The sequence below is a fragment of the Furipterus horrens genome, unplaced genomic scaffold (genome assembly GCF_987537825.1).
Source record: "Furipterus horrens unplaced genomic scaffold, mFurHor1.1.pri manual_scaffold_11, whole genome shotgun sequence".
NCBI classification, from domain to species: domain Eukaryota; kingdom Metazoa; phylum Chordata; class Mammalia; order Chiroptera; family Furipteridae; genus Furipterus; species Furipterus horrens.
In genome coordinates this window covers 100,281,706-100,309,679 of record NW_028327181.1, presented here as the reverse complement: position 1 = coordinate 100,309,679, position 27,974 = coordinate 100,281,706, and the positions used below count along the sequence as shown (strand labels likewise).

Genomic DNA, 27,974 nt, shown 5'->3' with positions numbered 1-27,974 from the left:
TCTGGGATCACAGCTGTCAGCTGCACACCCCAGTAGTGGCTCTGGGATCTGAGCACTTGCCCCCAGCCACACAATCAAGACCAGTTAGAAGGCCCCCCGGGCCCTTCTCCCAGGGGATCCCCAACGTCTGAAGGAAAAGGAGGGCCCCTCAAGGGGCTACTTCAGAATTAGAAGGGTGCCCTCTCCCAAGGAGCAACTGCCCTCACCAGTCTTTCTGTCTGCCCCCAGCTCTGCTCTGCCCGCCACGTGGGTCCTCACTCCCTGCAAGGCTGGCAGCCTCGTTGGGGGTAGGTGCCCCCTCCCCGCTCCAGATGGGCCTTGCCAAGGGGTTTTGCTCATCTGGCCAGAAATGAATGGACGGATGAAGGAGTGAGCGACCCAAGTAGCAGAAAACTCGCGGCACTGGAACCCCCGCTCCCGGGGTCGGGGTGGGGGAGGGCGGCGGAGCGGGGAGGGGCCTTGATCCCCAAACCACTGGCCCAGCTGCGCTCGCAGCCACACTGCTTGGGGCAAGGTGGCGCAGCGGGGTACCAGGAGCGGAGGGGACGGTACCTCAGCGCCCAGCGCCGCCCTAAACACCCAGCGCGCTTCGCAGCGGGCGGGGACGGGGGCTCCTGCACCTGCCCCCCCCCCCGTCGTCTCAGCGCGGCGTGTGCAAAGCAGCCCCCACGCCCGCTAGTGTGGGCGCCGCCCAAAGGGCCCTGGGGCCGGCCTCAAGCTGCCTGCGGACCTGCGTGGTTGGGCCCAGTGCAGGCCAGAGCCCGCCCGCGCGTGGGCCCGGCGCGTCCCCGGCCACCCTGCGCACTACTTCCTATCGCTGCGTGCCACGGTGCCCGCCCCCGCCTGTGCCTCCGAGTCCCCGCGGCCCCTCTCCAGGCTCTGTGCCCGCACCACTCTCCAAGTCTCACCGCGACGCCCACGCCACCGTGACCCCTCCCAGGCTTCGTGGCCCCCCAGCCCCGCGGCTCCGTCTCCGGGTCTCCCATCCTGCGTCTCTGTGCCCGCCCCCCCCACGCTTCAGCGCTCCCTAGCCTACTGGTACCCCCTGTGCACATCTCCCTGACACCCCCTGCCCCCTGCACTGCCGCACCCCCACGTCTCCGTGTCCCTCAGCCTCCTGTCCCCGCTCCACGCGTCTCAGTGCCCCCCACAGCTGGAGAGGGCCCCCCCACCCGCCGCGCGCGCTCCCGCCAGTGTTTTCGGACTGCACCAGCCCCGGAGCCCCGCGGCGCCGCGGCCGGGCGGGCGGAGGCGGCTCGTCTGCGGCCGCTGCCCGCACCGCAGGATCCCCGCACCCTGCCCGCCCTGCACCCCATCAGCCCCGCGGCCACGAAGCTCGGCAGGCCTGGCGGACAGGGCGCACCCCACATCCGCGGCGCGGGCGCCGGCGATGGCGCGGTGCAGGTCGAGGCCGCGGGCGACCTGAGCGCAGCGCCGCCGGGGTCCCGCGCCGCCAGTCCTGGTCATGTCGTCGTCCTTCTTCAACCCCAGCTTCGCCTTCAGCTCGCACCTGGACCCCGGTGAGTCTGCCGGCAGCCCCCCAACGCCAGCCTGCGTCCTGCCCCAGGCCCCCCACTGCGGACATGGTGCTTCCTGAGCCGCTCATTCCTATTTTGCATGGAAATTAACCCTTCCCCACCCTGAGCGGTGCCCGCAGAAGCACCGGCCCACTGTCGGGACCCCTAGAGGCCTGGGGCCGGCACCCAGCGCAGCTGAGGCTTCCAGCAGCGGGCGGGGGGGGGGGGGGGGAGGCGCGGGCAGCGGAGTTCCGACCCCCACCCCCGCGTCTCTGTGGACGTTGCTGGCACCGGTAACTGGAGCAGGAGGGCCTGCGTTTGCCCCGGGGCTCAGAGGAGAGGATAGCCAGGACCGAGGCCCCTGAGGAGGGGGGAGTGTGTCCCTGGGGCCTAGGCCGCCATGGCCCCTTCCTGGTCCAAGGTCTTAGTGTGGGAGACTCCGAGGTTAGGAAACAGGTCTGGAAGCTCTTCCTGCCACCCGGCAGCTTGCGTGCAGATGTGGGTGCCGTGGCCAGCCCACAGGGCAGAGCCCTCCGGGCAGAGGCTCAAAAGAGACGAGGCTTCGTGGGTGCCCAGGCACCCTCAGTCCCCCAGAGAACACGGGAGGCTGGGTGGTGCTGCCAAGCTGGCCACAGGGCCCCGGGGGCCAGGCCTCTTTCCAGGGCCACCAGCCTGGCAGGGTGTTTACCATGGATGCCTGGCCTCCGGGAAGCGGTGGGCAACTGGGCTGGGCAGAGGGGGCCACAGGCAGAGCTAGAGGCCTGCCTCAGTCACCTGCCAGCTCCAGCTCCCTCCCCAAACAGGAGGTACAGCCCATCCCTGGAGCTGTGGCCCAGGGGCCAATACCCCCCCCCCCCCGCATGTCCCCAGGGCTGTGGCACAAGCGAGCAGGGGTGGGCTCTCCCGCCCCCCCCCCCGCCCCCCCGGAGCAGGGCCCAGCTGCAGTGACGTGGGTCTGTCCCCAGGCACAGCCTGGCTGAAGGCATTGGCCCCGCAGGCTGGGCGCTGATGGCCGGGCTGTCTGCTGGGCTTACTTAGGGTGTGGGTGTCACTCGCTCAGAAATGACCTCCCAGGCGTGTCTTGGGGCTTAGAGAACATAGTGTCACCAGCCACTGGCCCAGGTGGAAGCCCGTTGGACCCTGAGGGCAGGGGCTGGAGCCCAGGCCCAGACAACCTTCCGGGACCTGCTGGAGGTGTGGGGTGGGGTTGGCAAGTGGGGGGCGCCAGTCCTGAGCCCGGGGAGGGGGTCGGGGGGAGGCCGCCCTCACACCCTGCCTCTCACACTCTCTGTGGGGCCCAGACACGCCCTGTGTGAGTTTGTCACCCCCCGACCAGGTGCGTCGGGTCCCTTCCTTCCCCCACCTCTGAGCAACAGCAGCTCTGCCTCTTGCAAGTGTCTGGGTGCACAGCCGTGGTCAGCGTGACTGACATGGTCATGTGACTGACACGTCCCGTAGTGATTCTCAGGGAGAAGTTGTTGGGAGGCGAGGGGACTCCCCTCTTTGCAGGACGGTGGAAGGGGCTCTGGGTCCCACTGTGAGAGGGGCCGCACTGGGAGGCGGCGCTGTGTAAGGGGCTCCCTGTTGGCCTCCATGTGGGCCTTGGGGAGGAAGAGGGGGGCCCCCTGTCCCCCGCACCCTGGAGTCCTCCGGCCCAATTTTACCTCCCTGAGCCTCGGTTTTCTCATTTGTAAAAGGGAGAGTGACTCCTGCCCCGCCCCCCGTCGGGGAGGGTTTGGTGCCTTGTGAAAACTCGGTGCTCACTACACAGAGGCAGCTCTCGGTGGGGGTGCGGTGCCTGGAGACAGGGCACCGTGGCCTCGTGGCTTTTCCAGCCCGAGTGGAGCCTTGTCTGTGGGGGGCCTGCTGGGGGCCCACCGGATGCTGAGGGCGGGGGTTTGAGGCTGTCTGAGTTTGTCTCCGTGGCCCCTCGACAGTCAGCGGCAGACACAGGGGCTGCGTCTGGGCAGGGTGTCCTCGCCTGCTGCCGGGCCGGCTCTCCGTCTGTCGCCCGTGGTTGTGCCCGTAGAGGTAGCGGTTGTGTCGAGAGTGAAGGGTTGAGTCGGAGGCTCCGGCCTGGGGTCTGGGGGCAGGGTTCTGGGGGCCCAGGCTGGGGGGCGCACCCTGGGGCCCTGCGGGCAGCGCAGCACAGGCCACCCAGAGGGCCGGCTCCTCGGGGTCCAGCTCTCTCCCAGGCGCAGGCGGCTCTGGGGATCTGCTGTCAGTCACGGCCCCGTGACCCCAATGCTGTGTGGCAGGGCCGTTCTGGGCAGCCAGGGTCACCTGTCACAGGGTATGCGAGGTGAGGCAGCAGGGTGGCCCTGTGGGACTCACAGGTGACCTCTTACAGCGGGGTGACACCAGCCTGGCCTTGCTCACCCCAGGTGAGGGGGAGGAGATGGGACGGCTCCTTCCCATCCGCTGGCCTGGGCACCCGCAGCAGGCGGCCCCAGCCAGCTGGCCTTGGGCTGTCTGAGGAGGTGACCTACTCCCCCGTGGGGGCCCAGCCAGGGACAGGGCGACCGGAACCCAGACCTGGGCTCTGCTGAGGTCACCGCACTGCCTCCTGCGGAGGCCTTCTTGGGGTGGGGGGGTCCCCCTGGGAGGATCCTGTAGGGGGTCTCACTTTGCTCCTGCAGACTTGAAACTCAGCGATTCTGAGCAAGGGTCACTGCTGCTTCTGCAGCCACTCCTGCTGGGGACCGCCTTCCAGCCTCAGGACCCAGCCGGAGGGCGCCAGGCTGGCAGTGACTTGTATGGGGACGTGGGGACTGCCTGGGGCCGTGCAGCCGCTGGGGATCAGGCTCCATTGGGCAGCGAGGCCCCTGGGGTTTCCTGGCATCTGAGGAAAGAAGGATCCCGCCGTGTGGGGAATGCAGCTCACATGCAGAATCATGCGCACAGAAGCGTGTGTCTGGCTACCGCCGCTCGGCCTGATGCCCGAGGCCGCCCCTGTGGCCGTGGGTCTGTGCGCCGGGTGTCCCGCTCCCAGAGCTGACAATACCCCACAAGGGGTGCAGTGTGGCGGGTCCTTCTGCTCCGCTGTGGATGGAGGTCGCCCTCTGCCCAGCTCTGGGCGGCGCTGCGAACGTTCTCCGGCCTTCCCTCCCTGGCAGCTCACGGAGCTGTAATCCACAGCCTGTGCGTCCGCGCAGTGAGCATGTGCTACTCAGGGACTCTTCCTATAGTCACAGTTCCGAAACCGCCTCCACCTTGAGTTTTAGGACATCTGGGTCCCCCCGTCAGCGCCACGCCCACTGTGGTCACTGCCCGTGCTGGATGTGCCCAGCCCACGGCTGCTCAGTTGGATGTTGCGTCTCAGTGAATCACGCTGCCTGGTCTTTGTGTGTCCCTCCACACGCTCTGCCACGTGTCTCTTGTGGGCACACAGGACGGGCCTGGCTCTCGGGTGCCTTGGGGTCCGGCGTGTGTGGGTGCCGTGGGCTGTGCGTTCACATGCGGCCCCGCCCCGGCGCGTGGCAGGCGCGCCTTCCCGTTGGAGCCATGGGGCACCCTTGTCTTGCCACCTCACTGGCTACCCAGAGTCCTCGCCTTTCCCTCCTCGGCGTGTGGGGGTCGTTCAGATGTCCTGGAACCCAGCCCCGGTCACACGTGTGCGTCTCAGATGGCTTCTGTGTGCGTGTCCGGGCACTCGCACCCATCTGGGACACGTCACTGCAGGGTGGGCAGGCGACAAGGGGCCTCTTCCCGACGCTGTGCTCAGGGGCCTCATGCTGGCAGCCTAAGACGCCCACGGTGGGGATGGAGCCACCAGCGCTGCACAGGCAGTCCCCCCCGCCCCCCCCGTCTCTGTCTCTCTCTGTCTCTTTCCCAGAGAGCCGCCTGTTAAGCAGTTAACGGCAACTACGGGCGCTGGCTGGCTGCTTTGCCTGGGAGGCGGCCCGAAATCTTTTTGGCAGAAGCAGGCATCCCTGCAAGGTGCCTTCTGGTCCCTGGGGACGAATGGCCTGGAAGAATGGCCCTCCCCAGGCCTGTGGACTGGCACGCAGGCCTCCGAGTCGCCTGCTCCAAGTGTCAGGGCCAGGCCTCCTCCTCCCCAGTCCACGGGCCAGCTGCTGCCCTCAGCGGAGGCTGAACCGGGCCTGGGTCCCTTCCCCAGCCGGCCCTGCCCCCCCCCCCCCACTGTCTGCAGCACCTGGGGTGCCCGGGCAGGAGTGGAGGTGGGGTCTGGCTGCACCTCTGCCCAGAGTTGGCTTCTGAGGCCAGGAGGGTGGACCTGGGCTTCCCTCCTGGCTGTGGTCAGGGCCAGAGGACAGGGGCTGCCGTGACCGTTCCGGACGCAGCGCACGGTGGGAGGTGGGGCATCCTGCAGACATGGCCTCCGTCCTGGGATGGCCAGGGGAGGCCGGTGTGTCTGGGCACACGTGTGGGCACGCGCCCTGGGCCACGCCCTTGCCCCAGCCCGGGAGCCGCCTTACCGACAGCTAGGGCTCTGGCTTCTGTCCCTGCGTCTGTCCTGCCTCCACCTGACCCCAGAGGTCTGCGGAGACAATGAGGAGACAGCACTGGGCCTGGGCCTGACCCGGAGGCACCCAGCTAGGCCACACCGGGGCCGAGACCCAGCTTCCCTGTCCCCACCAGCAGAGGCCGCTGTGCCCCTGCTTGGGGGCCTGCGATCCTCTCGGCAGAAGCTCCCACGTCAGGACCTGGGGCACCTTTGTCCCACAGGCCCCAGCCTGGATCTGCCCTGTGGACAGCTCGTGGGGCGTGGACACCGCTCCTGCCACCTCTGCGGCCCCGGAATCCTGCTACCTGTGTCTGCTGGGGGTGGTGGCGGGGGCCCCCGCGGGGCTGCTCCAGCTCTCCTGACACACCCGGGGCACTGAACTCAGCGGAACGCCTGCTGGGTTGCACAGTTCCTTCCTGCACGAGATCCTGTTTGCATCACCGGCGGGCATGGGGGCAGGGGGACTGTGCCAAGGTGTCCCTCAGATGCCTGGCCCGGGCCCCGCCCCAGGCCCGCTGGTGCCCCTGAGCGTGAGCCCCGTGGGGTGTGCCGGCACCCAGTGGCAGGGGCACCAGCAATACCGAGGCTCGCTGACTGGGCTGGGCTGGGCTTGGGACCCCCTGCGCTGTCCTGGCTGCTCCCGCCAGACGCACAGGCTGCTGGGGCTGGGCCAGGCACTCATGTCCTTCCCGAGGGTGGCATGGTGCCGTGGGCGTCCGCGTGAGCCGCAGGGCAGCTCCACAGAGGCTGTGGGGGCTGGGAGGGAATGCGACAGCTTTCGGGGCCGCAGGGCCCATGAGCAGCCCCGGACCAGGTGCGTTATGAGGTGGGGGGACGGGGGACGGGGGCTGGGCACCCAGGGCAACAGAGCTGGTGGTTTAGCTGGGCATGGAGTGGGGGGCCAGCGCTGCCCCCATGGAAGCCCATGGGGTCATTCGAAGTAGTTCAGCCACCATGGGGTGGGGGTCTGAGAATGCTGCCCCCTGCCCGGGGGCAGGGTGACAAGTCAGGGCCAGGACAGGAGCTGGGCCCTGGGGGCTGCGGGCACAGGCTGTGGCCGGCAGGAGAGCGGCTGCTGTCCCACGATCTTTGACCCTGAGAAAGGGCGTCCAGGTGTTTGCCTGCGCAAAACATGCCGAAATTGCGGTGAAGTTCATGGAGCGTAAAGAGTCGCCTGACCTGAGCCCGGCGGTGGCACCCCCTGCACTTGCAGCGTGGTGCCACCGCCGCCCTGTGTAGCTCTAGCTCTGCCATCGCCCCCAAAAGGTGTGTGCGGCCCCGGCAGGCACGCCCGCCCCCGGCCCGGCGCTTGCCTTAGGTCTCTGTGCAGCAGCCGGTTCTGGGAACGGCATGTCAGGCTCCACGTCGTGACACGTGTGATTTCCCACCTTTTTAAAAAAAAAATGATTGTATTTATTTATTTTCAGAGAGAGGGGAAGGAAGGGAGAAAGAGAGGGAGAGAAACATCAATCGGTTGCCTCTTGCACGCCCCCAACTGGAGACCTGCCCTGCAACCCAAGCCTGTGCCCTGACTGGGAACCGAACCGGTGACACTTTGGTTCACAGGCCGGCGCTCAATCCCCTGAGCCACACCAGTCAGGGCTGATTTACCACTTTTAAAGGTCATGACTGCTCACTTACTCTTCAGGCAGCAGGCTTAGACCCTCCTAGTAGACTGGGGAAACTGAGGCATGGGCTTTGAAGCTTGGGGGGCTAGCAGGCTCCACCCTCTCTCCCTCACAATGGCCTCTGAGTGCTCATCACCTCTTTCGCCCCGTTCCTCAGCCCCCCTCTCCTCTGGCCACCACCAGTTTGTTCTCTGTATCTATGAATCTATTTCTGTTTGATTTCATTTATTCTGTTCTTTAGATTTCACATGTAAATGAAGTCATATGTTTGTCTTTCTGTCGGACTGATTCGTCAGCGTGGCACCCTCTAGGTCCACCCATGACGTTGCAAGTGGTAAAATGCCCTCTTTTGTATGACCGAGTACTGTCCCGCTGCATACGCGTATCACATCTTTACCCACCCCTCTGCTTCTGAGTCTCGGGGATCGGGAATAGCGCTGCGGCGGACAGAGGGGTGCAGACGTCTCTGAGTTAGTGTCTCAGACGTTTCTGGATAAGCGCCGGGAAGAGGAATTGCTGTGCTCCCTGGCAGCTCTGTTTTGACTTTGGAGGAGCCGTGCGTCCTGCATCCCATCATGGCTGCGCACAGCCGTGGCCCCAGCGGCCGCCCACGAGGGGGCAGCATCTCCCTCCTGTTGCTGCTCCGGCTCTGGCGCCAGACCCACCACCGCTCTGGGTTCTCCCGTCCTGCCACTTCCTCGTCAGGCTCTACTTGCTCCCAGAAATGCACCTCAGTGAGCTCCGTGCGTAGAGCGTGTCTGTCTGCGGGTCGGTGACCTCGTCCCCCTCCTCTGTCCCGTCCTGTGTCCACCAGGCTGCTCTCGCCAGTTAAGCTCCAGATGGGGAATCACTTGGCCAAAGAGACAGCGGGCGCCCAAGGCCCCATGTGCACAGCCCCGCGTGGCTTCCTGGAGGCCCTGGATGCGTCGCTGGAGCCGGGGCCACGGGTGCTGGTGCACCGGTTTCAGCCAGAACTGGACACCGGCTTCGCGCTGCGTTTCCCGTTTCCCCGGTTCGGGACGAGGCCGCGCGTTGCCTGGGTCAGGCACATGGTGTTTCTCCTCGGCCGGCTGACCTGGTTTGGTTTCCCTGCACACGTTGGAGGTCTTAAAGGTTTTTTTGTCCCTTTGGCTGATTGTGTGGCTACACAGTAATGACCCCAGGCCTGTGACATATTTTCTGTAACTTGCCTTTGCCGGTTTGTTGTTTGCTTTTCACTGGGGGCTCTGATGGGACGCACACTTCTCTGTCGCCAAGCCCATGCATCTGCTGTGTCTTGTTCCACTGCTTTTAGCTGAAGGGCCCTTCTTCGTTAGGAAGCCGCTAGTTACACACTTGCCCCTACGGCGCCCAGATGTGACGGACAGACATCGATCCAAAGCTCCACGTGAGCGGGGTGGGGAGGCCAGTCCACCTCGGCGGCACGGCTGTGCGTTCTCATGATTGCGGCTTGTGGGCGTGTCTGCAGCTGGAGGGACGTGTTTCCTCTCCGCTCTACATGCTCCGCTCGCCTGTGCAGAGCTTCATCTCCTCTAGGGGCCCCCTGCGGTTGAGGGACTTGGGGTGAGCCAGGTCACCTGAGAGCCCCCCAGCCCCTCACCCCCACCTATTGGTAAAAACAAATCACTTCTTCCTTTTACAAGAAGCCCGGCCAGGGCCTGACCAGTGTGGCTCAGGGGGAGGGCATCATCCTGGGAACCAAAAGGTCCTGGTTCGATTTCCAGTCGGGGCACGAGCCTGGGTTTCAGGTTTGGTCTCTGGTTGGAGGCGTGAGAGAGGCAACCAGTTGATGTTTCTCTTCCTCTCTTTCTCCCTCGCTTCCCCTCTGTCTAAAAATAAAATCTTTAAAAAAGAAAAGAAGAGAAGTCAGGCTGGCACCTGGTTCCATCTTCAGCTGCATCCTCCCCTTCTCCAGCGCTGCCCCCCCAAAACACTCCGCCCTCTCGTCCTGCCGACCCCTCAGAGCCCCCCTGGTCGGCAGGACCAAGGCTCATGGCGATGTGTGTGTGTGGGGGGCAGAGGGCGCAACACTGCGGGCGTTCCCCGAGGAATGTGTGTGGAGCGCTGCGTCCATTCCTGTGGGGCACACAGGATCCTGTCACCCCTCCACCCATCGCCCCTGCGCTATTGCCACCTTGTTCCCAGTGTCCTGGCTCCTTGCCCCCAGTTCTGCGCCCAGAGGGGCACTGAGGCAGGAGGGGGATCCAGGGTGAGGGCAGGAGCCCTCTAAGCCCCAGATCCCTGTCTGCAGCTTCCTGGTCCGGGCCCTTTGGGTGATGACAGGCTGTGTGTCTGCAAGGGGACCCTGGCTGTGGGTGTCGCAAAAGGGGGAGGGACGGCCCGGGGATGGGGTGGTGGGGGCTGGCAGGAGTGGGGGAGCCCGAGATCTTCCCTGAGAGGAAGGACAGAGCGGGGTGACTCACACCCGTCAGGATGCCGGGGTCAGAGGGCGCGATGCTGCCACTGCTGGGGTTCACCAGGAGGAGTCTGGGGGGCTGTGGTCGTCCTGCCCCCAGGAGCCTCAGCCCTGCTGCCCACGCCGTGGAGCGGCCCCAGGCCCCGCAGCAGCTCATTGGCTCAGGTTGGCCCACGCAGGGGTGCCGAGGGAGCCAGCAGAGGAGGGTGCAGCGCACATGCAGGGCCGTGTGAGCTGAGTTGGCCCCCCAGGGGTTGCCCCGGCCACGCGCATCCTGGGGTGCAGGAGCTGGGAGCAAGCATGCTGTGGGTGGGCACCCATGTGCTAACTGGGTGGGAGCCAGGGGGTGGCCTTGCACGCGGGGTGGGGTGTGTCCCCTTAGCTGCATGCATGCACCCCCAAAGCTTGTTGGCAGAGGCCCCTGGGAGGGCACCTGCTTGGACCCCGTGGTTGGCGGCACGCAACTGGCTGCCCTGTGCACGCGTTTCCTGCAGGTGCGGTGGAGCGGGCTCCCTGCCATGAGACCTGGCTCCACGGGCCTCTTCCCTGCACGCAGGGTCAGGGACAGGCTGAGAGACCTGAGCGGGGCGTCCAGGCCTCACTCCGGCTTCCTGGGCCCCGGGCTCACACCGGCTCCGGGCAGCCCTCCCCGAGGCCTGTTAGCCTGCAGTCCTGGCTTCCCGCGTGGATGTCTGGATGCCGCGGGCCCCTCTGCCCTTGCAGAGCCTCCGTGTCCTCCTGCCCAGCGGGGACAGGCATGGCAGCGGCCTCGGTGGTCAGCCGGGACCCAGTGAGGCCCTGCTGAGATGCGCCCTGACCTGCACTGGGGGACCTGAGACGTCGGGAGTCTTGAGGGATCCACCACTGGGAACTGAGGGGTTGGAGGTGCTCCTTGGGCAGTGGGCTGGGGGCCGGCAGGAAACCTGTGCAGACAGGTGGAGCAAGCCCATAGGCTGGGGGTGCATCGGACCATGTGGCAGGACGGGAGGGGCTGGCCCTCCTCTGTCCTGGAGACGCCTCACAGGCCCCACCAGGCCGCCCTGCGACAGCTGGGCATTGGGGCAGCTTGGAGTCCTGATTTGGGGGCCATGCTTGTGCTGGGAGGGGTGCTATCGTGCTGCCCCCGGCTCCTCAGTGTCTCCTCTTGCTGAGGGTGCACCACGAGGGGACTCAGGCAGGCCAGGTACTGCATGAGGGGAGGCCCCACTGTCCCCGGGACAGAAGGAGCCCCAGAGTGCCCTCTGGTCAGTTCAGCAAGGGGACGACTTGGCAATGCCAGGCCACCTTCTTGGGACAGCAGGCGCCCCTGACTCAGACGCCACACGGGCCTTCTGTCTCGCAGCCCTGAGCCTGGAGTGTGGCCGTGCACAGCGGCCAGCTCCACAGTGTCCCCCACTTAGTGGGACTGAGTCCTTTTGTCCCCATGGGGTCTTAAACCCTTTATCAGTGACCCCCTCGGAGCTTTGACAATAATGACAGGGCTCCGGAAGGTGAGGCGGGGTGACCACAGTCTGAGAGAGACGTCAAGGGAGGTCCCCCACAGCCCCACGACCCTGACCTCGTGGAGGGGTGTCCGGGAGCCCCCACAATGGGGACGTGGGCGGGCTCGGGTGGCTTTGCGGCCATTTCCCCGGGGTGAGACCAGAGCGGCACCCAGTGGCCGGATGAGGGACTGCAGGCTCCGGCCCCTGGCCGCCCTGTGTCCGCTGCTGGGTCGCGGGAGCCTGGCTGGGGAGCTTGGGGCAGGGGCGTGGCTGGCCCCGTGCACCTGGGGGCCGTGGGGGCCGCGGGGGCCGGCCGCAGAGGCCACGCTGACTGCCCCTTCCTCGGCAGACGGCGCCGTGCTCAGCGAGCTCTCCTGGTCATCCTCGCTGGCCGTGGTGGCGGTGTCCTTCTCGGGGCTCTTCACTGTCATCGCCCTCATGCTGGCCTGCCTGTGCTGCAGGAAGGGTGGCATCGGGTTCAAGGTGAGGCCGGGGGCCCCGGGGGGCTGTGGACGGGACCACATAGACCCGGGCCTGGGATCCCACGGGCCCTCCTCTGGGGCTGTCAACAGGAGGGACCCCGGCCCCCTGCCCCCTCATTTTGGGTCCCCTCTGTGAGATAACGGCCTCACGCTGTCACACCCCAGCTCAGGGGCAAGCCTCCGTGGACTGTGCCCAGGCCTGGCCTTGCAGAGGGCCCACTGGGGGCTCCTGAGCTGCTGGGGGAGGGGGCCCCCTGCCCAGTGCCCCTGACTTCCGAGGGTGAGGGATAAGGGGAGACACGCTTCCTGGAACCAAAACCGCCTCACCGCCTGGGGGGCTGCCTCGGGCTGGGCCTGACCAGGGTTGTGTGTGGCTGGACATCGGCCCCATGGACAGCAGTGCCGACACCCTCAGGGTGCCCAGCCACTGGCGTCCTGGGCTGCACCTGAGGGCAGAGGCCCCTCTGAGGACAGTGGCAAGGGGTGCCCTGTGGGGTGCTCTGCTCCCGTCTCACCAGCCCCGAAGGCTGCTCCGCACCCAGCAGCGGCTCTGAGCAGGGAGGGCCGGGGAAGCCGAGTGCTGAGAACCCCACCCAGAGGCCGCGCCGCGTGGGCCGAGTGCCTGCTGACCTCGCAAATAGCCGCCGGCTGTGGTGCGTCTGCCCATGCGCCAGCCCCAACGTGGCTGGAGGTCAGATTCCTGGGCCTGGCGAGGTTGGAAGGGGAGGGGCATCAGTGGCAGAGCACCCCGCCAAGTGGACCACACCCCAGCCATTTGAGAGGAGTGGCCATGACCCCCACCCCCAGCCCCCTCAGAGAGAGGGCGGGGAGCTGGAACCCGCCTGATGAGGATGAAGAACAGGCACTTGCCTTTGACAAAGCCCACCTTGGAGGGCCAGCCATCCTCCCAGAACCCTCAGAGGGGGCCGGATCCCCCATCGGTGGTGTGCGGGGCTGGGTGCCAGCCAGGCGATGCTAGTGTTTTTCTGGAAGACCCTGGGGCCAGAGCAGGAGGTCTGGGGAAGGGCAGGGTAGGGCGGAGCCCAGGGGTGGGACTTGGGGCTACTTGTAAGTCAACCCCTCCTTGTTCTCTGTGAGAACAGGGCCCCAAATGAGGGCCAACCTGGCCCTCCTACAGGTGCCCTCCTCACCGCCTGGGAGCATGGTACCAGAACATTCCAGCACCAGCGCTCCTTGGGGTGCAGGCGTGCCTGCACAGGGGTCCTCCACCAGGAGCTGTCCTGGGGGCAGGGCCTGGGCAGACCATGCTGGCCCTGTCCTACCTGATCGCCCGCTGTGCCCACACACTCTGGTGGGCTGCCAGGTGGCACCGGCAGGTAATGGGCTGGGCCGGACCTCGAGCGGGATGGGTGGGCAGCTGTGCCCTCAGCAGAGGGGCACGCAGCTGGCATTGAGGGGCCCCAGGAAGGGGAGTCCCCGCAGGCAACAACCCCCTCACCCTGCCCTCAGTGGCTCAGTCCCCTCTGGGTGCAGACTAGGAGGGGCCTGCAGGGACACATGGAGAGCTGAGAAAGCCAGGGCCCGAGAAAGAAGGGTCCCCAGGCCACATAGCACTGGGCAGGCGGAGAACTGGGCCTCCTGGCCCCCACATGCACCCATCCCCATGGGGTCCCTGGAGCCTCTGGGCTCAGGCCCCACGCTGGGCAGGGGGCTGTAGGGTTGGAGGCTGGGGCAGGACTCTTGCTGCTGCAGGAGGCCCTGTTGTCTCCAGACTTTCACTCTCCAGCCTGAGCTCTGAACTTGGGGAGGGTCCTCCCCAGACAGACAGGTGTGGCACAGCATTGCAAAGTAGCAGCCAGCCAGGTGGGGCCCAGCCCGGGCTGCCCTGCGCCGGGCCCTTGGGAGCCCTGGGAGTGGACTCCGGCCCGCCCAGGTCAAGGTCCAGGGGCGGCTGCAGGGCAGATGGCTGCGGTAGGCGGCAGGGTGCAGGGCCTGGGGTGAAGGCCGGTGGGCTCTCTGCCCCAGACGCTCAGGAAGGCTCTGTGTCTGGGAGGCAGAGTGGGGTGATGGGACCCTTGTCCCCACCCTCCAGCCCTGAGCCTCAGCCGGCTGCTCCACGGCAGGTGGGAGGTGGCTGAGCAGAGTTGGGGGCTGTCCTTGGATGGGCAGGGGCAGCTGGCCGGGGCCTGCAGGCCCACCGCACCCCTTGCTAGTGTGGGAATGGGCTGAGATCTGGAGGGAGAGGCACTGCACCCGGGGGGCTGTGGCCCACCCTGACCACCCCAAAACAAATGCCGGCTTTCCTGGGGCAGCTGGTGTTCCTGCGGACAGGGAGGCCCGTGGGTCTGCCGTCTGCCCCCAGGAATGAGCAGGCGGGTGGGGGCTTCACCTCCCGGCTTGAGGAGAGGTCGCCGCTGGGCCCGCCCGCGCTGCTGCCGCTGGCGCTCACCCCAAATCCCTGTCGCCCTTGTCCCCCGCCCGCCGGTGGCCAGGAGTTCGAGAATGCTGAGGGGGAAGAGTACGCGGCTGAGCTCTCGGCCCAGGGCTCCCCGGCGGCCACCGCGCAGAACGGGCCCGACGTGTATGTCCTGCCGCTCACCGAGGTCTCGCTGCCCATGGCCAAGCAGCCCGGGCGCTCCGGTGAGTGGCCCCCAGGGCCCAGGGGGTGCTGTAGGGTGCGGCTCAGGGCTCAGGGGCCACGGTCCCCAGAGGGGTGGTGAGAGACTACATTGTGGCCCCTTCTGCTGGGACCTGGGATGCTGGGGGCAGGTTGGGGGCAGCCCTCGGCCCCCCACGCCCCCATCCAGGGTCACTGTGTGAAGGGTCAGTGACAGGAATGGGGACAGGGTTGCCCCCTTCGGTCCTGGGATAGGCCGCCTGTGTGCTGGGGGGAGGGGCTCCTCTGCTGTCCCTGGGGTGCCTGACCCCAGACTCTCGCTCCGCGCTGGCTGGCTGGCCAGGCAGGGACATGGGCTCCATTGTGCCAGTGGGCAGGGCCCACCCACGCGGGAGGAGGAGCTCTGTGAGGCTCCCTCTGCGGGCGGCCCGTGAATGGGCCTTTCACTCAGGCCTGCCCACCTGCTTCTGTCCTGGGCTCTGCAGTTTGGGACCAGATGCTGCCGCCCTGGAGCCCCTCCCTCATCCTGGGCTGGGGGCTCCGAGGCCCTGGCCGGGCCCCAGAGTTGATGTGGGGCCATTGGCTGCTGGGACCAGGGCTCAGAGCTCCATAGGCACCAGTTAGTCAGCACTCGGGGCATCTGTTCAGAGGACCACCTGTGAAACCCTGAGGGGACCCCCTGCTGGCAGGCCCCCAGCCTTCCTGCATGGCCATGGGGGTCTCTGAGCTTGGACCCACGCTGCTGGACACTGGGAGCTGGCGGGGAGCCAGGAGCCACCCAGGGGACATTGCCCCAGGCCTGGGCCTGCCACCGCCAGGGGTTCTAAAGGATCTTCCAGGCCCTGTGCTTTCTGCCAGTCTTGGGGACAGTAATGCTCTGGCTAGAAGTGCGTAGGGGCCCACCTGGGCCCATGGAGCTGTACACAGAAACCCCAATCCTACACCAGTGTTAGGACTGGGGGGCCCTTGAGGGTCTTCCTGAGACAGCGGGATGCCCTTCAGGAAGTCCAGTAAGGAGACTTTGAAAAGATACAGGTTTGTGACTCACAGGACCTGGAAGTCACAGACACCTGGGCCACCAGAGGTCACGGCCTGGGGTGGTGCCGCTGTCACTGGGGTGGGGGTGGGGCTTCCTTTTTAATGGTGAATTTAAAACCTAAGAGCAGGAATGTGTAGCCCAGGAAGAAAAATACCCAAGGGGCTCGAATGGCCAGGCACGGACAGCAGCCCAGACCCCCCCCCCCAAACAAGGGGCCTTGGTGTGGGAGGGCCCTGCGGTGCTGGGTACCCATGTGGTTCTCTGAGCCTTGAGTCCACGCTCAGGGAAGTGGGCACTTTGGCAATCAAAGCTTAAGTCAAAAAACACAAAAAAAAAACCCCCAAAACACAAAACCAAAACAGCGCACATCAGGGCTTACGCGACGCCCACCTTCTCCCACCCAGGGGACTGTCCCCAGGGGTGAAGGAGGACAGGGACCTCGGGCAGTAATTGCCTGTTTTCTCCATTTTTGCAGCTCTGGTCTCAGTTTTCTGCAGGGTCCTCTGCTACCAGGGAGGGGGAGAGGTTTCAGGCCACACTGGGAGGGCAGCCACCTGGAGGGCAAAGGTTAAGGACCTGGGCAGCGGGGCTGATGGCACGGCCAGGCCCTGGCTCCAGGCTTTGTGGGCACTGCCCCTAGGGGGAGCCCAGCTCTCCCTCCTGTCCCCAGCCTGCCTGCCTCCTACAACTGAGAGGGGACCTTTCCCCCTGGGGGCAGTTGGCATGCCCCCACCTACACCACTGCCCCAGGGCTTCTGCCAGGGCCGTTGAGCCTGCTCCGGGAGACCTCAGGCCAGAGGGGTACCGGACGGCAGGCTGTGGCGGGCGGACGCCCCGGCCTCAGGGCCCAATAGGAACCACTCCCCACCCTAAATTTTGCTCAGCATCAAGGTCAGTGTTCCCAGGGCAGTTGGTGTGGGAGCAGAATTCGGGGAATCCGTTGGGCACAGGAGGGCATGAGTGGGCCCCGTAGCCCAGGCCCCTCCTCCGCTGACCTCACCCCTCTGGCCTGCAGGAGAATGGGCCTAGTGTGTCCCGCGCAGGCGGTGCCAAGCAGCCCCCAACAAAGCAGCCTTTGGCCTGCCTGGTGCTGGAATGCCAGCCTGTGGCAGGGGTGAGGGGACGGGTCGGTCCCGTGTCCTCCGCCCCAGCCACACTGCGGGCCCGCAGTCCCCAGCTGGACGTGTCCCTGTGGCACCGGGCACCACCTTCCCAGACCCTCCCAGAAGGATGCCTGAGTGCCTCTTGCAGGTCCACGGCTCCCCTGGGTGCTGGCGCCCTACTCTTGATGGCAGCCCCCAGGTGTGGCTCCCAGCACAGGCCACTCGGGGGCCCTGCGACAGGCCAGATGAGGGAAGTGGGGCAGTGGGGGGGGTGGAACCGGGGTCCCTGAGCCCCCCGCCCTGTTACAGTGCAGCTGCTGAAGCCCACGGACCTGGGCCGGCACAGCCTCCTGTACCTGGAGGAGATTGGCCACGGCTGGTTTGGGAAGGTGAGTTGTGGCCCTGGAGATGGAGGGGGCAGGTGGAGACTGCTCCTCCTGGGAGCTGCCCCTGCCCTGGGTCCCCACCCTGCTGGGGTCTACACCCCCTCTGGCCACCCTGGGGTCAGGCACCGGGAGGTCCTTGGAGAGGGCTGGGGCCGGGGGAGAGGAAGCAGCATCTTGGTCCTGGCTTCTTTCTCCCTGACTCCTGGCCTGGGCACGGCAAGCAGGTCCCTCTTCCTCGCTGGGGGCCCCCAGGGAGCCCCAAGGACAGCCAAAGCCAGGTTCACCGGGAGGGGTCCAGGCCCGTGTTTTCGTGTGTAAAGTGGGGTGCAGAAAACAGTGCCGTCCAGGGCGGCGGTGACACACGGCCCCACAGGTGTTCCTGGGGGAGGTGCCCTCCGGCCTCAGCAGCACCCAGGTGGTGGTGAAGGAGCTGAAGGCCAGCGCCAGCGTGCAGGAGCAGGTGCGGTTCCTGGAGGAGACGCGGCCCTACAGGTGGGTGGGGCCCGGGGCAGGTGCGGCGGGAGGAGGTGGGGCTGTGTCGAGCACGGGACCCTGTAACCCGAGGCAAGCTCTGTGCTGTCCCCTCCTCCCAGCCCCCCTCCTTGTTTGTCTGCCCCCTCCTGCCCCGCGTGGGAGTCAGGGGGGCAGCCTCTTGGCTCCCGCAGGGCCCTGCAGCACAGCCACCTGCTCCGGTGCCTGGCCCAGTGCGCCGAGGTGACACCCTACCTGCTGGTGATGGAGTTCTGCCCCATGGTGAGTTGCCACCCCGGCCCTCCTGCCCATCTGCCCTGAGCTTCTCTCCAGGACAGGAAGAGGGTTCCCAGCAGCCCCACAGAGAGGACGTTGCTGAGCCGGGGTCCCCTCTCTCCGCTCTGTGGGCTCGCATTTCCACCACAGCCCCACCGCCTCCCAGAGGCCCCAGGGGCCCCTCCGCAGGCACAGCTCTGGCACTGGGCTGCGCCACTTGCCCACATGAGGGTGCCCTTGGCAGACGCGGGGCCCCAAGGCACGCAGGCCCCACCGTCTGCTCTCTGGACTCTTGGCTCAGCGTCCCCGCTCACGTGGCCTGTCTGCTGCCCATCAGCTGGGCCCCAGTGGTCTGTACGAAGAATGTGACCTTACCAGCCCCGCGGCGCTGCTTGAGGATGGTCTGCGGGGCTGTTTAGAGAGAGTGCCCCCTGCCCGCGGGTCGCCCTGCAGAACCAGCCCCCGGGGGTGGTGGACACGGAGGCCCCGCTGGGCACCTGCCTGTCAGCAGGCCCTGCGTGGGGGGAGAGGGCTGGGCGTGGGCTTGTGCAGGACCACTCCCCACCGACAGGTGACCACAAGTGATGGGGCTGCCCCTCTCGACAGGGGGACCTCAAGGGCTACCTGCGGAGCTGCCGGGTGGCGGAGTCCATGGTGCCTGACCCCATGACCCTGCAGCGCATGGCCTGCGAGGTGGCCTGTGGCGTCCTGCACCTGCATCGCAACAACTACGTGCACAGGTGGGGGGGGCGGGGCCCTCCGCGCGGGGGTGTGAGGGCTTGCGTCCCCTCTGTCTCCAGGGACCACTGTGCGATGTAGTTTTATTAAACAAAAACCACCAGGAAGGCGGGGGTCACACGCCTGCTTTGCAGGACGGCTAAGGGACGTGGCCCACGCGGCCGGCCTGGCCTGGACGGAAGGAAGCGCCACAGGGCCCGAGCCCCGTCCTCTGTCTCAGAGGTGGGCGGTGCCTCCCAGCAACCCCACGCCCGCCCCTCCTTCCCTGTCTCCCTCAGGCCCAGGGGTGGGGGTGGGGGTGGCTTTGTCCTGCCTCCGGCCTTGGTTGCTTAAGTTGGAAACGTGCGCCAGGGTGCCCAGCGTGGGGGGACGTGCCTGAAGAAGTGGTGACGGATGTGGCCTCGCCAGCCCCGGACGCCGCCCGGGCCGTCCTCCCCAACAATATCCTGGTGCTGAGTGATGACACTTGCGACTCCAGCATCAGTGATTTTGTTGAAGAGGGCGGCTGCCAGCCTCCCGAGCCGCCCGCGATGGCCGCGCGCCGCTCAGGCCCACAGCGCGGGCCCGCTGGTGGCCCCGGCACGGCAGCACTGTGGTGGACGTGGGCCCACCCCACGGTGACCCCAGTGCCCTGCGCCCTGACACCACCCCACCCGGCAGGCAGGGGAGACACCGGCAGCTGGGGCCTCTGCGGGGGGCACCCCCACCCCGCCCTGGGCCCGTGTGGGCAGGGCAGGGCCCCTGGGACCTCCGTGTCCCAGCTGATGGCTCCCTCCTGGGGAGCGGGGTGCGGCGGGCAGGAGGGACGCCCACAGGGGCGGGCCAGCAGGCTGGTGTCCGAGGAGAAGGGGGGTTGTCCGCTGGGGCCAGGGGTGTGACCGCGGAGCCATGGCCTCACGGGGGCTCCAGCACATTCTCCAGCTCTCTGGGCCTCATTTCCTCACCTGCGTGGTACCGTTTGGGGCCGTGTCCGTGGGAACCCTCCAAAGCGCCCCGTGCTGGGCCAGGGGCCGGGGCTCTGGGCAGGGGGGTGGCAGCCTCTTCCACGCCCCTTGCTGCCCATCCTCGGAGCGGAGCCAGGCCGCCCTTGGGACAAGCGGTGCAGCCCTCGCGGTGGCCTGGAAGCCCCGCCCGCACAGCCGGCTGACCCGCCCTCCCGCTCCCCAGTGACCTGGCCCTGAGGAACTGCCTGCTCACGGCGGAGCTGACCGTGAAGGTCGGAGACTACGGCCTGGCTCACGGCAAATACAGAGTGAGTGGGCGGGGCCTGCGGGCGGGGCGGGGCCTGTTGGTGGGGCGGGGCCTGCCGGAGGGGTGGGGCTTCGGGGCGGGGCGGGGCCTGCGGGCAGGGCGGGGCCTGTCGGGGGGTGGGGCTTCGGGGAGGGGCGGGGCCTGTCGGTGGGGCGTGGCCTGTCGGAGGGGTGGGGCTGTGGCAAGGCTGAGGGAGGGGAGGGGCGGGGCCTGGCGCAGTGACGCTATCCAGCACGCCCCAGGAGGACTACTTCGTGACCGCGGACCAGCTGTGGGTGCCCCTGCGCTGGATTGCGCCCGAGCTGGTGGACGAGGTGCACTGCAACCTGCTGGTGGTGGACCAGACCAAGGCCAGCAATGTGTGGTGAGTGTGGGTCCCGGGGCCCCCTGCTGCCATCAGACCCGGCTGCCCTGCCGGTTGCCTGAGTGCGTGTCCCGTGAGGGTGCAGGTACTGAGTCCACCTACCCATCCGTTCCCTGTGCTGAGTGGATGCAGGCTGGCTGCTCAACGGCCACTGTGTGAGGACATGCTCGTCTGTCCAACCTCATCGCCGTGTAGAAAGTGGCCACACCCGGCCCCAGGGGAGGTTACAGGGGTGCCAGTGGTCCACAGCCCTGGGCTGGCGGGGTCTGGAGAAAGCCCCGCCTCTCCAGGACCCACTGTGCCAAGGCCCGCTGACTTCAGGTGGAGATCCCTCTGGGAGGGATGGCAGGCTGGACTGACGGCTAGGCTGAGGAGACGGAGGGCCCCACGCGTGTAGTCCTGTTCCCATGGAGAGGGGCCGGTGGGGCTGGGGCTGTCCCGTGACTGCAGCCTGGAGGCGCCGAGCTGGGCACAGAGTGGGCACATCCAGCGCATGCCGCGGCCTCTGGAGGCCTGAGAGCTGAGAGGCCACCCCTGGCCTGGACCGGCCCCTGGAGCCCCCTCCCGCCTCTTCCCGGCCCTGGTCTGGTCTCCCTCCTCCTGATGGACTCCTAGAGCCTGGATCCATGGACCAGCCCCCTTCTTGAGCTCACTGTGGGCGCCCCCTGAGCCACTGGACCGTTCCCCCGTAGTGGACACTCCATTCCCTCTCTGACAGGGCAGCTCCTGTACCTGGCACAGTGTCCGGCTTCACCATGGAAAGGGATTGAATGAATGAGCGAGTGGCCTGAGCTTCATTTAAGGCCAGGCTGGCTTTTGTCTCAGCACACGGGGCACCGGCTTGGGCCTGGCCAGGTGGCACATCTTGCCCACTGATGGAAGGAAAGCACCTTGGGAGGGGCGTCCCTGAGAGGCTGGTGTGACAGCAGGACCTGCCCCTTGGAGTCCCATGCTCCAAGATCCTTGCAGGGGTGCCCTGCCCACCGCGCCAGCCTCCTCTGATGGCTGTCACCCTGCAGGTCCCTGGGTGTGACCATCTGGGAGCTCTTCGAGCTGGGTGCGCAGCCCTACCCCCACCACTCCGACAGGCAGGTGCTGGCCTACGCCGTCCGGGAGCAGCAGCTCAAGCTGCCCAAGCCCCAGCTGCCGCTGCCGCTGTGTGACCGCTGGTGAGGACCCAGTGAAGCCAGGCTGGGAGGGGATATCCCCAGCAGGAAGTGGTAGACAAGGGGGGTGCTCTGAGAAGAAGCTCCTGACCCCCTGGGTTTCCAGCTCATCCTGACTCCCCTCTGACTGGCAGTGATCTCTGGGTCCCACCCGTACCCACAGGGCAGTGGACTCTACCCGAAGTACAGGCTCACCTGCAGGCGGGGTGGTGTGACCTGGGGAAAAGTGTCCTGCCCAATGCTGGTCCCCAAACTGCTGTGCCCCCTCCGAGATTTGGGGTCTCGTATAAGTGGGAGAGTTAACTGCCCTCACGGACTGAGTGTGAGGAGGGGACCCTAGACTCTTACACGGAGGGTAGATGGGCTCACTCCCAAGGGGGCTGGGGGCTGGGTGGTGGGTGCCTGAGCCCCGCTTCCCACCCCGTAGGTACGAGGTGATGCAGTTCTGCTGGCTGCAGCCGGAGCAGCGGCCCACGGCTGAGGAGGTGCACCTGCTGCTCTCCTACCTGTGCTCCAAGGGCGCCACCGCGGCCGAGGACGAGTTTGAGCAGCGCTGGCGCTCCCTGCGTCCAGGCGGGGGCGGCGCAGGCCCAGCTCTGGGGGGAGCGGGGGAGCTGGCCGCCGCCTCGTCCTTCCCGCTGCTGGAGCAGTTCGCCGGCGACAGCTTCCACGCTGACGGCGACGACGTGCTTACAGTGACGGAGACGAGCCGCGGCCTCAACTTCGAGTACAAGTGGGAGGCGGGCCTCGGGGCCGACGCCTTCCCGCCGCCAGGGGATGTGCGGAGCCCGGACCACGCCCTGCGCCTGCGAGAGCTCTGCGCCCCGGTCGGCGCGCCCCCAGGGGTGGTGCCTGTTCTCAGCGCGCACAGCCCCTCTGTGGGCAGCGAGTACTTCATCCGCCTGGAGGAGCCCACGCCCGCTGCCGGCCACGACCCCGACTGCGCTGGATGCGCCCCCAGCCCCTGCGCCGTGGCCCCCAGCTCCGAGGGCGACAGCCACGGCAACGGCTCAGATGGCAGCATGGCTGCCTCGCTGGCCATGGAGCCGCTGCTGGGCCAGGAGCCATCCACCGACGGCCGCTGGGGCCACTGCGACCCCTACCAGTGCAGGAGCCGCGCCCAGGACCTGACCTGCGCCTCGTACTCACCCTCGCCCGGGGGCCTGGCGCTGGTGGAGCCTGGAGTGGAGGGTGCCGGCTGGGGCGTGGCCACTTTTTGTCTGCCCTTCTCTGAGGACCCGCTGGGCACGTCCCTCTCTGGGACTTCAGGGGCTCCGCTGACCCTGGGCAGGGAGCACCCGGGGGAGGCTGAGGCAGGAAGAGCTGCCCAGCACAGACACTGGAGCTCCAATGTGTCAGCCAACAACAACAGCGGGGGCCGAGCACTGGAGTCCTGGGACGCAGGCTATGCGGGCAGGGACATGGACCGCTGCCCTGGCAGGAAGCAGACCCTACCGGCTGTCCCTGAGCTGGGCTGTCCACTGGCCCCAGAGGACCCCAGAGAGCCTCTCTTTGGGCCAGAGGGGGTCTCCTTTGGCCAAGAGTTGGGATGCTGCCTTGACCTCCCCCATCTGTGTCCTGCTGAGGGCCTGCCACATGCCACCAGCCTAGTCACACCCCTCTGGACAGAGGCAGCCGTTAGTGGGGGCAACAGCCTCGAGACAGAGCTCAGGCTTGCAGAGGAGGCTGAGGTCTCTGCTGGACCCCGACTGCTCCTTCCATCCATCCCATCCCCGTCCCAAGAGGGAGCCTTGCTTCCCACCGAGGGGGCCAGCGCTCCCACCGCCCTGCCGGCCTCGCCCACGCCTGCCAGCAGCCAGGCAACTGGCACAGAGCCAGTCCAAGCGTGGGACAGCGACAGCAGCTCGCCAGAGCTGGAGGCGCCACGCAGCGAGGACGAGGACACCACCGAGGCCACTTCCGGTGTTTTCACCGACTTGTCCAGTGACGGCCCGCAGGCTGAGAAGCTGGACGTCACGCCGGCCTTCCGCTCCCTGCAGAAGCAGGTGGGAACCCCTGACTCCCTGGACTCGCTGGACATCCCGTCCTCGGCCAGTGATGCTGGCTGTGAGGTCTTCAGCCCGTCGGTTGTTGGCACCTCTGGAGGGCAGCCGCGAGCCCTGGACAGCGGCTATGACACTGAGAACTACGAGTCCCCTGAGTTTGTGCTCAAGGAGGCACACGAGCCGTGCGAGCCTGAGGTTTTCGGGGGACTGGCCTCAGAGGGTGAGAGCCCCAGGGCGGAGACTCGGCTCTTGGCCTCCCTCAGCGGCCTCAGCGAGAAGAACCCCTACCGCGACTCAGCCTACTTCTCGGACCTGGACACCGAGCCCGAGCCCGAGCCCCTGCTGGGTTCTGAGAACAGGGGAGGGGGTGTTCTGCCCCCCGGGCCAGAGTCGGACCTAGAGACTCCGCAGAGCCCTGGGCTGCGGCCAGCACAGCCTTCTCCTGAGTCTGGGGCACCTGGGGAGGTACAGAGCCCTGGCCCCAAGGAGATGTCGCCACCGCCACTGCCTGAGGACTCTTCCCCTGGGCCAAGCCCCTGCCCCATGGGTCCTAAGAGGGAGCCTTCCTGGCCCCAAAGCACAGCCCAGGTGTCACCAATGCCCAGTCCCGGACGTTCCAAAGTTTTCCTCCTGACCCCAGTCCCGCAGAGCTCAGACAGCCACGGCCCCGAGCTCCAGGAGCCCAGGGGACTGCGGTCAGCCCTGCAAGAACAGACGGGGGGCCCGGGCGCCCCCAGAGCCCCACTCTGCCTGGCCCTGCCAGGACTCCCCGCAGCCCCGGAGGGCCGGCCAGAGGAGGAAGAGGAGGACAGCGAGGACAGCGACGAGTCGGACGAGGAGCTCCGCTGCTATAGCATCCAGGAGCCGAGCGAGGAGAGCGAGGAAGAGGTGCCGCCCGTGCCCGTGGTGGTGGCCGAGAGCCAGAGCGCGCGCAACCTGCGCAGCCTGCTCAAAATGCCCAGCCTGCTGTCCGAGACCTTCTGCGAGGACCTGGAACGCAAGAAGAAAGCCGTGTCCTTCTTTGACGACGTCACCGTCTACCTTTTTGACGAGGTGGGCAGCTGCCCCGGGCTCTGTGCGCTCGGTGGGGGGGGGGGGGGCGGCGAGACAGAAAGCGGTGGGAGTGGCTGATGCTGGTGGCCCAACTCACGTGCTGCTCTGACCCTCCAGGAAAGCCCCACCCGGGAGGTTGGGGAGCCCTTCCCCGGAGCCAAGAAGTCGCCCCCCGCCTTCCTCGCGGGCAGTCCCAGTTCCCCCAGCACCCCCTGCCGGCCGCGAGGGGCCGAAGGCTCACCCGAGGGCTTCACGGTCCAAGAGGGTGAGCTGGGGGCGGGGCCTTCTGGGGGCGGGGCCAGGGCTCTGCGACTACGGAGTGGGCGGGGCGAGTGCTGGACCAGGCTGGTGGCGTTGAGGGTGGATGCTCGTGAGGTGACCGTCGCGCGTTTTGCAGACGGAGGGTTCCGATGGGAGGACGGCTTCTCGCGGACGCTGGGCCGGGACCCTGCCCTGGCCACCCCCGCGGCGCCCGGCCCCTTCTCGCGCTTTACTGTCTCGCCCGCGCCAGCGTCCCGCTTCTCCATCACGCACGTCTCCGACCCGGACGCCAGCTGCGTGGGAGGTGAGGCTGCGGGGCCCTGGCGCGCGGGGACTGCGCATCGGGACAGTGGACTCGTTTTTTTTTCTGTGCATGGTGTTTTCAGACGCGGAAACATAGGCCCCGAGAGGTCTGGCCACGCGCAGGCGCGCCTGCCGTCTTGGCCACCGTGGCCGGCCGTGCCTGCTTGTCTCCTGGGCCGAGACGGGACGCTGCCTGGCTTTAAGGCCTCGCCGGCTTCGCGCTTTTCCATAGGCACAGGCTGGACACCGAGCGCCCCCACCTGCCCTCTGCCTGAAAGCCCCCCAAAACCTGCGGCGGCCTCTTGCACGCGAGCCTTCCCAGCCCGTGCCGTCAGCCTCTTCCACTGCCCCCTGCCCGCTGGCTCAGGGCCCCGCACGCCTCAGCCCTGATATGATGGCTTTTGCCCAGCGCCCTGCAGGAGCTGCCCCCGGGCCTTTAGCTCACCCTCCCTCCTCGCAGCACTCCTCCCCCGGCCTCAGACCAGGCCGGCCGTCCCTGCCAGGGGGCCCCTCCCAGCCCCCCGCCAAGTTCTTGCAAGTTCTGCTCGCCTCCTCTGGACGCCCACCTTCACCCGAACGCCTCCTGGTCATCTTGTCCCCCGGGCAGACCCGACCGCTCCCCCGCTGCCCTTGGCCTGTTCCCTGGACACAGTATGTCCTGAGTGGACCCCTGAGCAGACAAGCAGGTCACCAGAAAGTGCGTGACGTTTGTCAGCCCAGGCCTCAGTCTCCCCACCTGTAAAGGCCTGGGGCGGGGCAGCTGAGCTGTTGGGCTGGTGGGGCTCCCGGACAGGCAGGCAGTGAAGGGGCCTAAGAGCTGCAGCCCCGCTGGCTGCTGGCCCTAGGCCCGGGATAGAGGCCAGGTGGAGGTCCTGGGGGAGGCACTCTGTCTGTCCCCGGCACCTTTCTGAACTCATGGTGCATTCTGTTTGCCAGGCCCTGCAGGAGGTGCGGGGGGCAGCTGTGAAGAAGCTTGAGGCCCAGGTGGCCCCCCTTGGAGCCCAGCTGGTCCTGCTCCGGGCAGCAGCAATGGATGGTGACCGACTGCGTGCGGACTGCAGTCGCCGGTGGTTGGTAGCGGCTTCCAGCACCTCGGTGCCCACGCAGCACTGCAGAGGGGACCGGCTGTGCACGCTGGCCGGCGCTGCCCTGGGGGCAGGACTCATCCCGGACTCTCGGGTCCACTGCTGCTCCCCAGGGAAGCCCCACCCTGCAGTGCCCCTATGCCCTGGCCCCGCGCTGCTGTCAGACCGCCTGGCCTCTGAGGCCAGGGGACCTGCTCGTGGCTGGGGGGCTCCCATGCCCTGCCCACTGGCCCCGGCGGTGCCTTGCAGGATGTGGTGCCCCACCGAGGTGGCAGACCGGGCACAGGCCCCCTAGGGCAGCCTCCCCCGTGCCCTCGCGCCCGGTTCTGGGTATGCTCGGTGCCAGGACAGGATCCCGGGCTCAGGGGCCCCGCCACCCTTACCTCGAAGTCTGTGGCTGTGTTTCCCCTTCACTGACTCGACCACACCCCTAGGCCCTCCCTCCCCACAGGGTCTGGGACCACTTCTGCCTGGGTCCCCCTGCTGGAGTCACAGGGGCAGCGTGGAAGGTGGGGGGCTTCCAGGCCCCACCCCCGCTGCTGTCTGGTGTGAGCAGCACTCCTCTGCAGGGCACTGCCCAGCCCCGCCCCGCGGCCAAGGTAGTGGGGGCTGCCCCCCCCCCCGCGTCAGTGTCAGGGCTCCTGCCGCAGGGAAGGGGACAGGGAGGAGGTGCAGCTGGGAGGGGGGTGGCAGGGCAACGGCAGCACAGGGACTATTTTTGTAACTACCGGTCGGAGCAAACAAGCGGAAGTGGGAGGGGCCATGATTTTTAAGTTATTGTCGCCAAAGAGATTTAAGTTGTTGCTTTGGGAGTGTGGGCTGGGACGCTTCTGGGTCTGTTTTTGTTTCCTACTAGTTTGAGGCTTAGGATGCTGGTGCAATGGTTTCCTTGTTCCTTGTTTGTTTTTTAAGAGAAATCAAGCTAAGAACAAAAAGCCTTCAGTGTGTTTTCTTTGGGGCTTGGCTGTGCTGGGGTGGGAGCTGCAGGAGGCTGTCCCTTCCCCCACTGCGCTCGGTGAAGGGCAACAGTGACCTGGGCCCCCGCTGTGCCCAGGTGGGGTCTGCCCAGAGCAGAGTGGGGGCTGACCCCCGCACCCCTTTTTGGCTTCGCACTTGGCCATGCCTAGGTGCGGATGGGGGGGGCCACAGACACCCCCAAGTAGTCCTTCACCCTGGGCGAGCCTGCCCCTCAGCACTAGGGGCTGTTGTCGAGCTGGGAGGCAGGAGTGGTTTGAGGAGCTGGGGCTTCTGCGCACCCCGACCCCGAGCATCTGCCTTACAGCCCCACCTCCCCACCCAGCACGGCTCCAGCGTCTGGGAGGTGAGGGGCCTGTGTGCCGCCCTCGGCCCCTGCCCTTGGCGTGAGCAGGCTGCAGGCAGCTCAGGGCCCCAGAAACCCTCCTTGGAGGGCCTGGGAGTTGCGGCTCTGCCTGGACCTTGTCCTCAGGTGAAAACTGCTGTCACCAGCGCTGGTCACATGGCTGTACTTAAGCCACGAATGTCTCTCGGCATGAATCCAATAATGAAGTTTCTCAAATGTATTTCAGCTGGAACATGGAAGTAGCTGGGGCAGGGAGGGGGCAGGGCCCACCGGGAATGCTGTGGCAGGAACTCCTCCCCCCACCAAGGCAAGCAGCTTGCGGACCCAGCCGGGATGGGGAGAAGGGCTGGGGCCCCAGCAGCAGTTCTGGATGAGAACGGGGGCCTGGGCAGGGAGGGCTCGGGGTGGAGTGGCCCCTTGCGACGGCCAGTGGGTGCGGGGGGCCCAGCAGAGCCCTGGGTCACGGCCTTCCCGGAAGTCAGGTGCTCACGATAGCGTCCCCCGACACAGATGATGGCAGGCTCGCCCTCCCGCGCCCAGGCCTCCCGCCCCCGTGGGGCGACAGATCACAGCGGGCG

At 67.1% G+C, this 27,974-nt stretch overlaps 1 protein-coding gene across 6 annotated transcripts; it reads left to right on the top strand.

The window, feature by feature from the left end:
* The first annotated feature begins 1,398 nt into the window (after window positions 1–1,398).
* Window positions 1,399–26,689, top strand: LMTK1 (lemur tail kinase 1). Of its 6 annotated transcripts, none has more exons than XM_090291178.1 (14): window positions 1,399–1,520; window positions 11,863–11,996; window positions 14,449–14,596; window positions 17,025–17,104; window positions 17,475–17,593; window positions 17,695–17,854; window positions 18,455–18,588; window positions 19,754–19,838; window positions 20,080–20,201; window positions 21,221–21,370; window positions 21,795–24,426; window positions 24,544–24,691; window positions 24,824–24,991; window positions 25,927–26,689. In XM_090291178.1, the coding sequence occupies exons 1-14, from the start codon at window positions 1,466–1,468 to the stop codon at window positions 25,965–25,967; spliced, it is 4,176 nt and encodes a 1,391-aa protein (XP_090147304.1). In that variant the 5' UTR covers window positions 1,399–1,465; the 3' UTR covers window positions 25,968–26,689. The 6 variants fall into 6 exon arrangements, with proteins under 6 accessions (XP_090147304.1, XP_090147306.1, XP_090147307.1 ...); XM_090291180.1 differs by having other exon boundaries at window positions 1,400–1,520; window positions 17,767–17,854; XM_090291181.1 differs by lacking the exons at window positions 1,399–1,520; window positions 11,863–11,996 and adding an exon at window positions 13,100–13,332.
* Window positions 26,690–27,974: the final 1,285 nt, after the last annotated feature.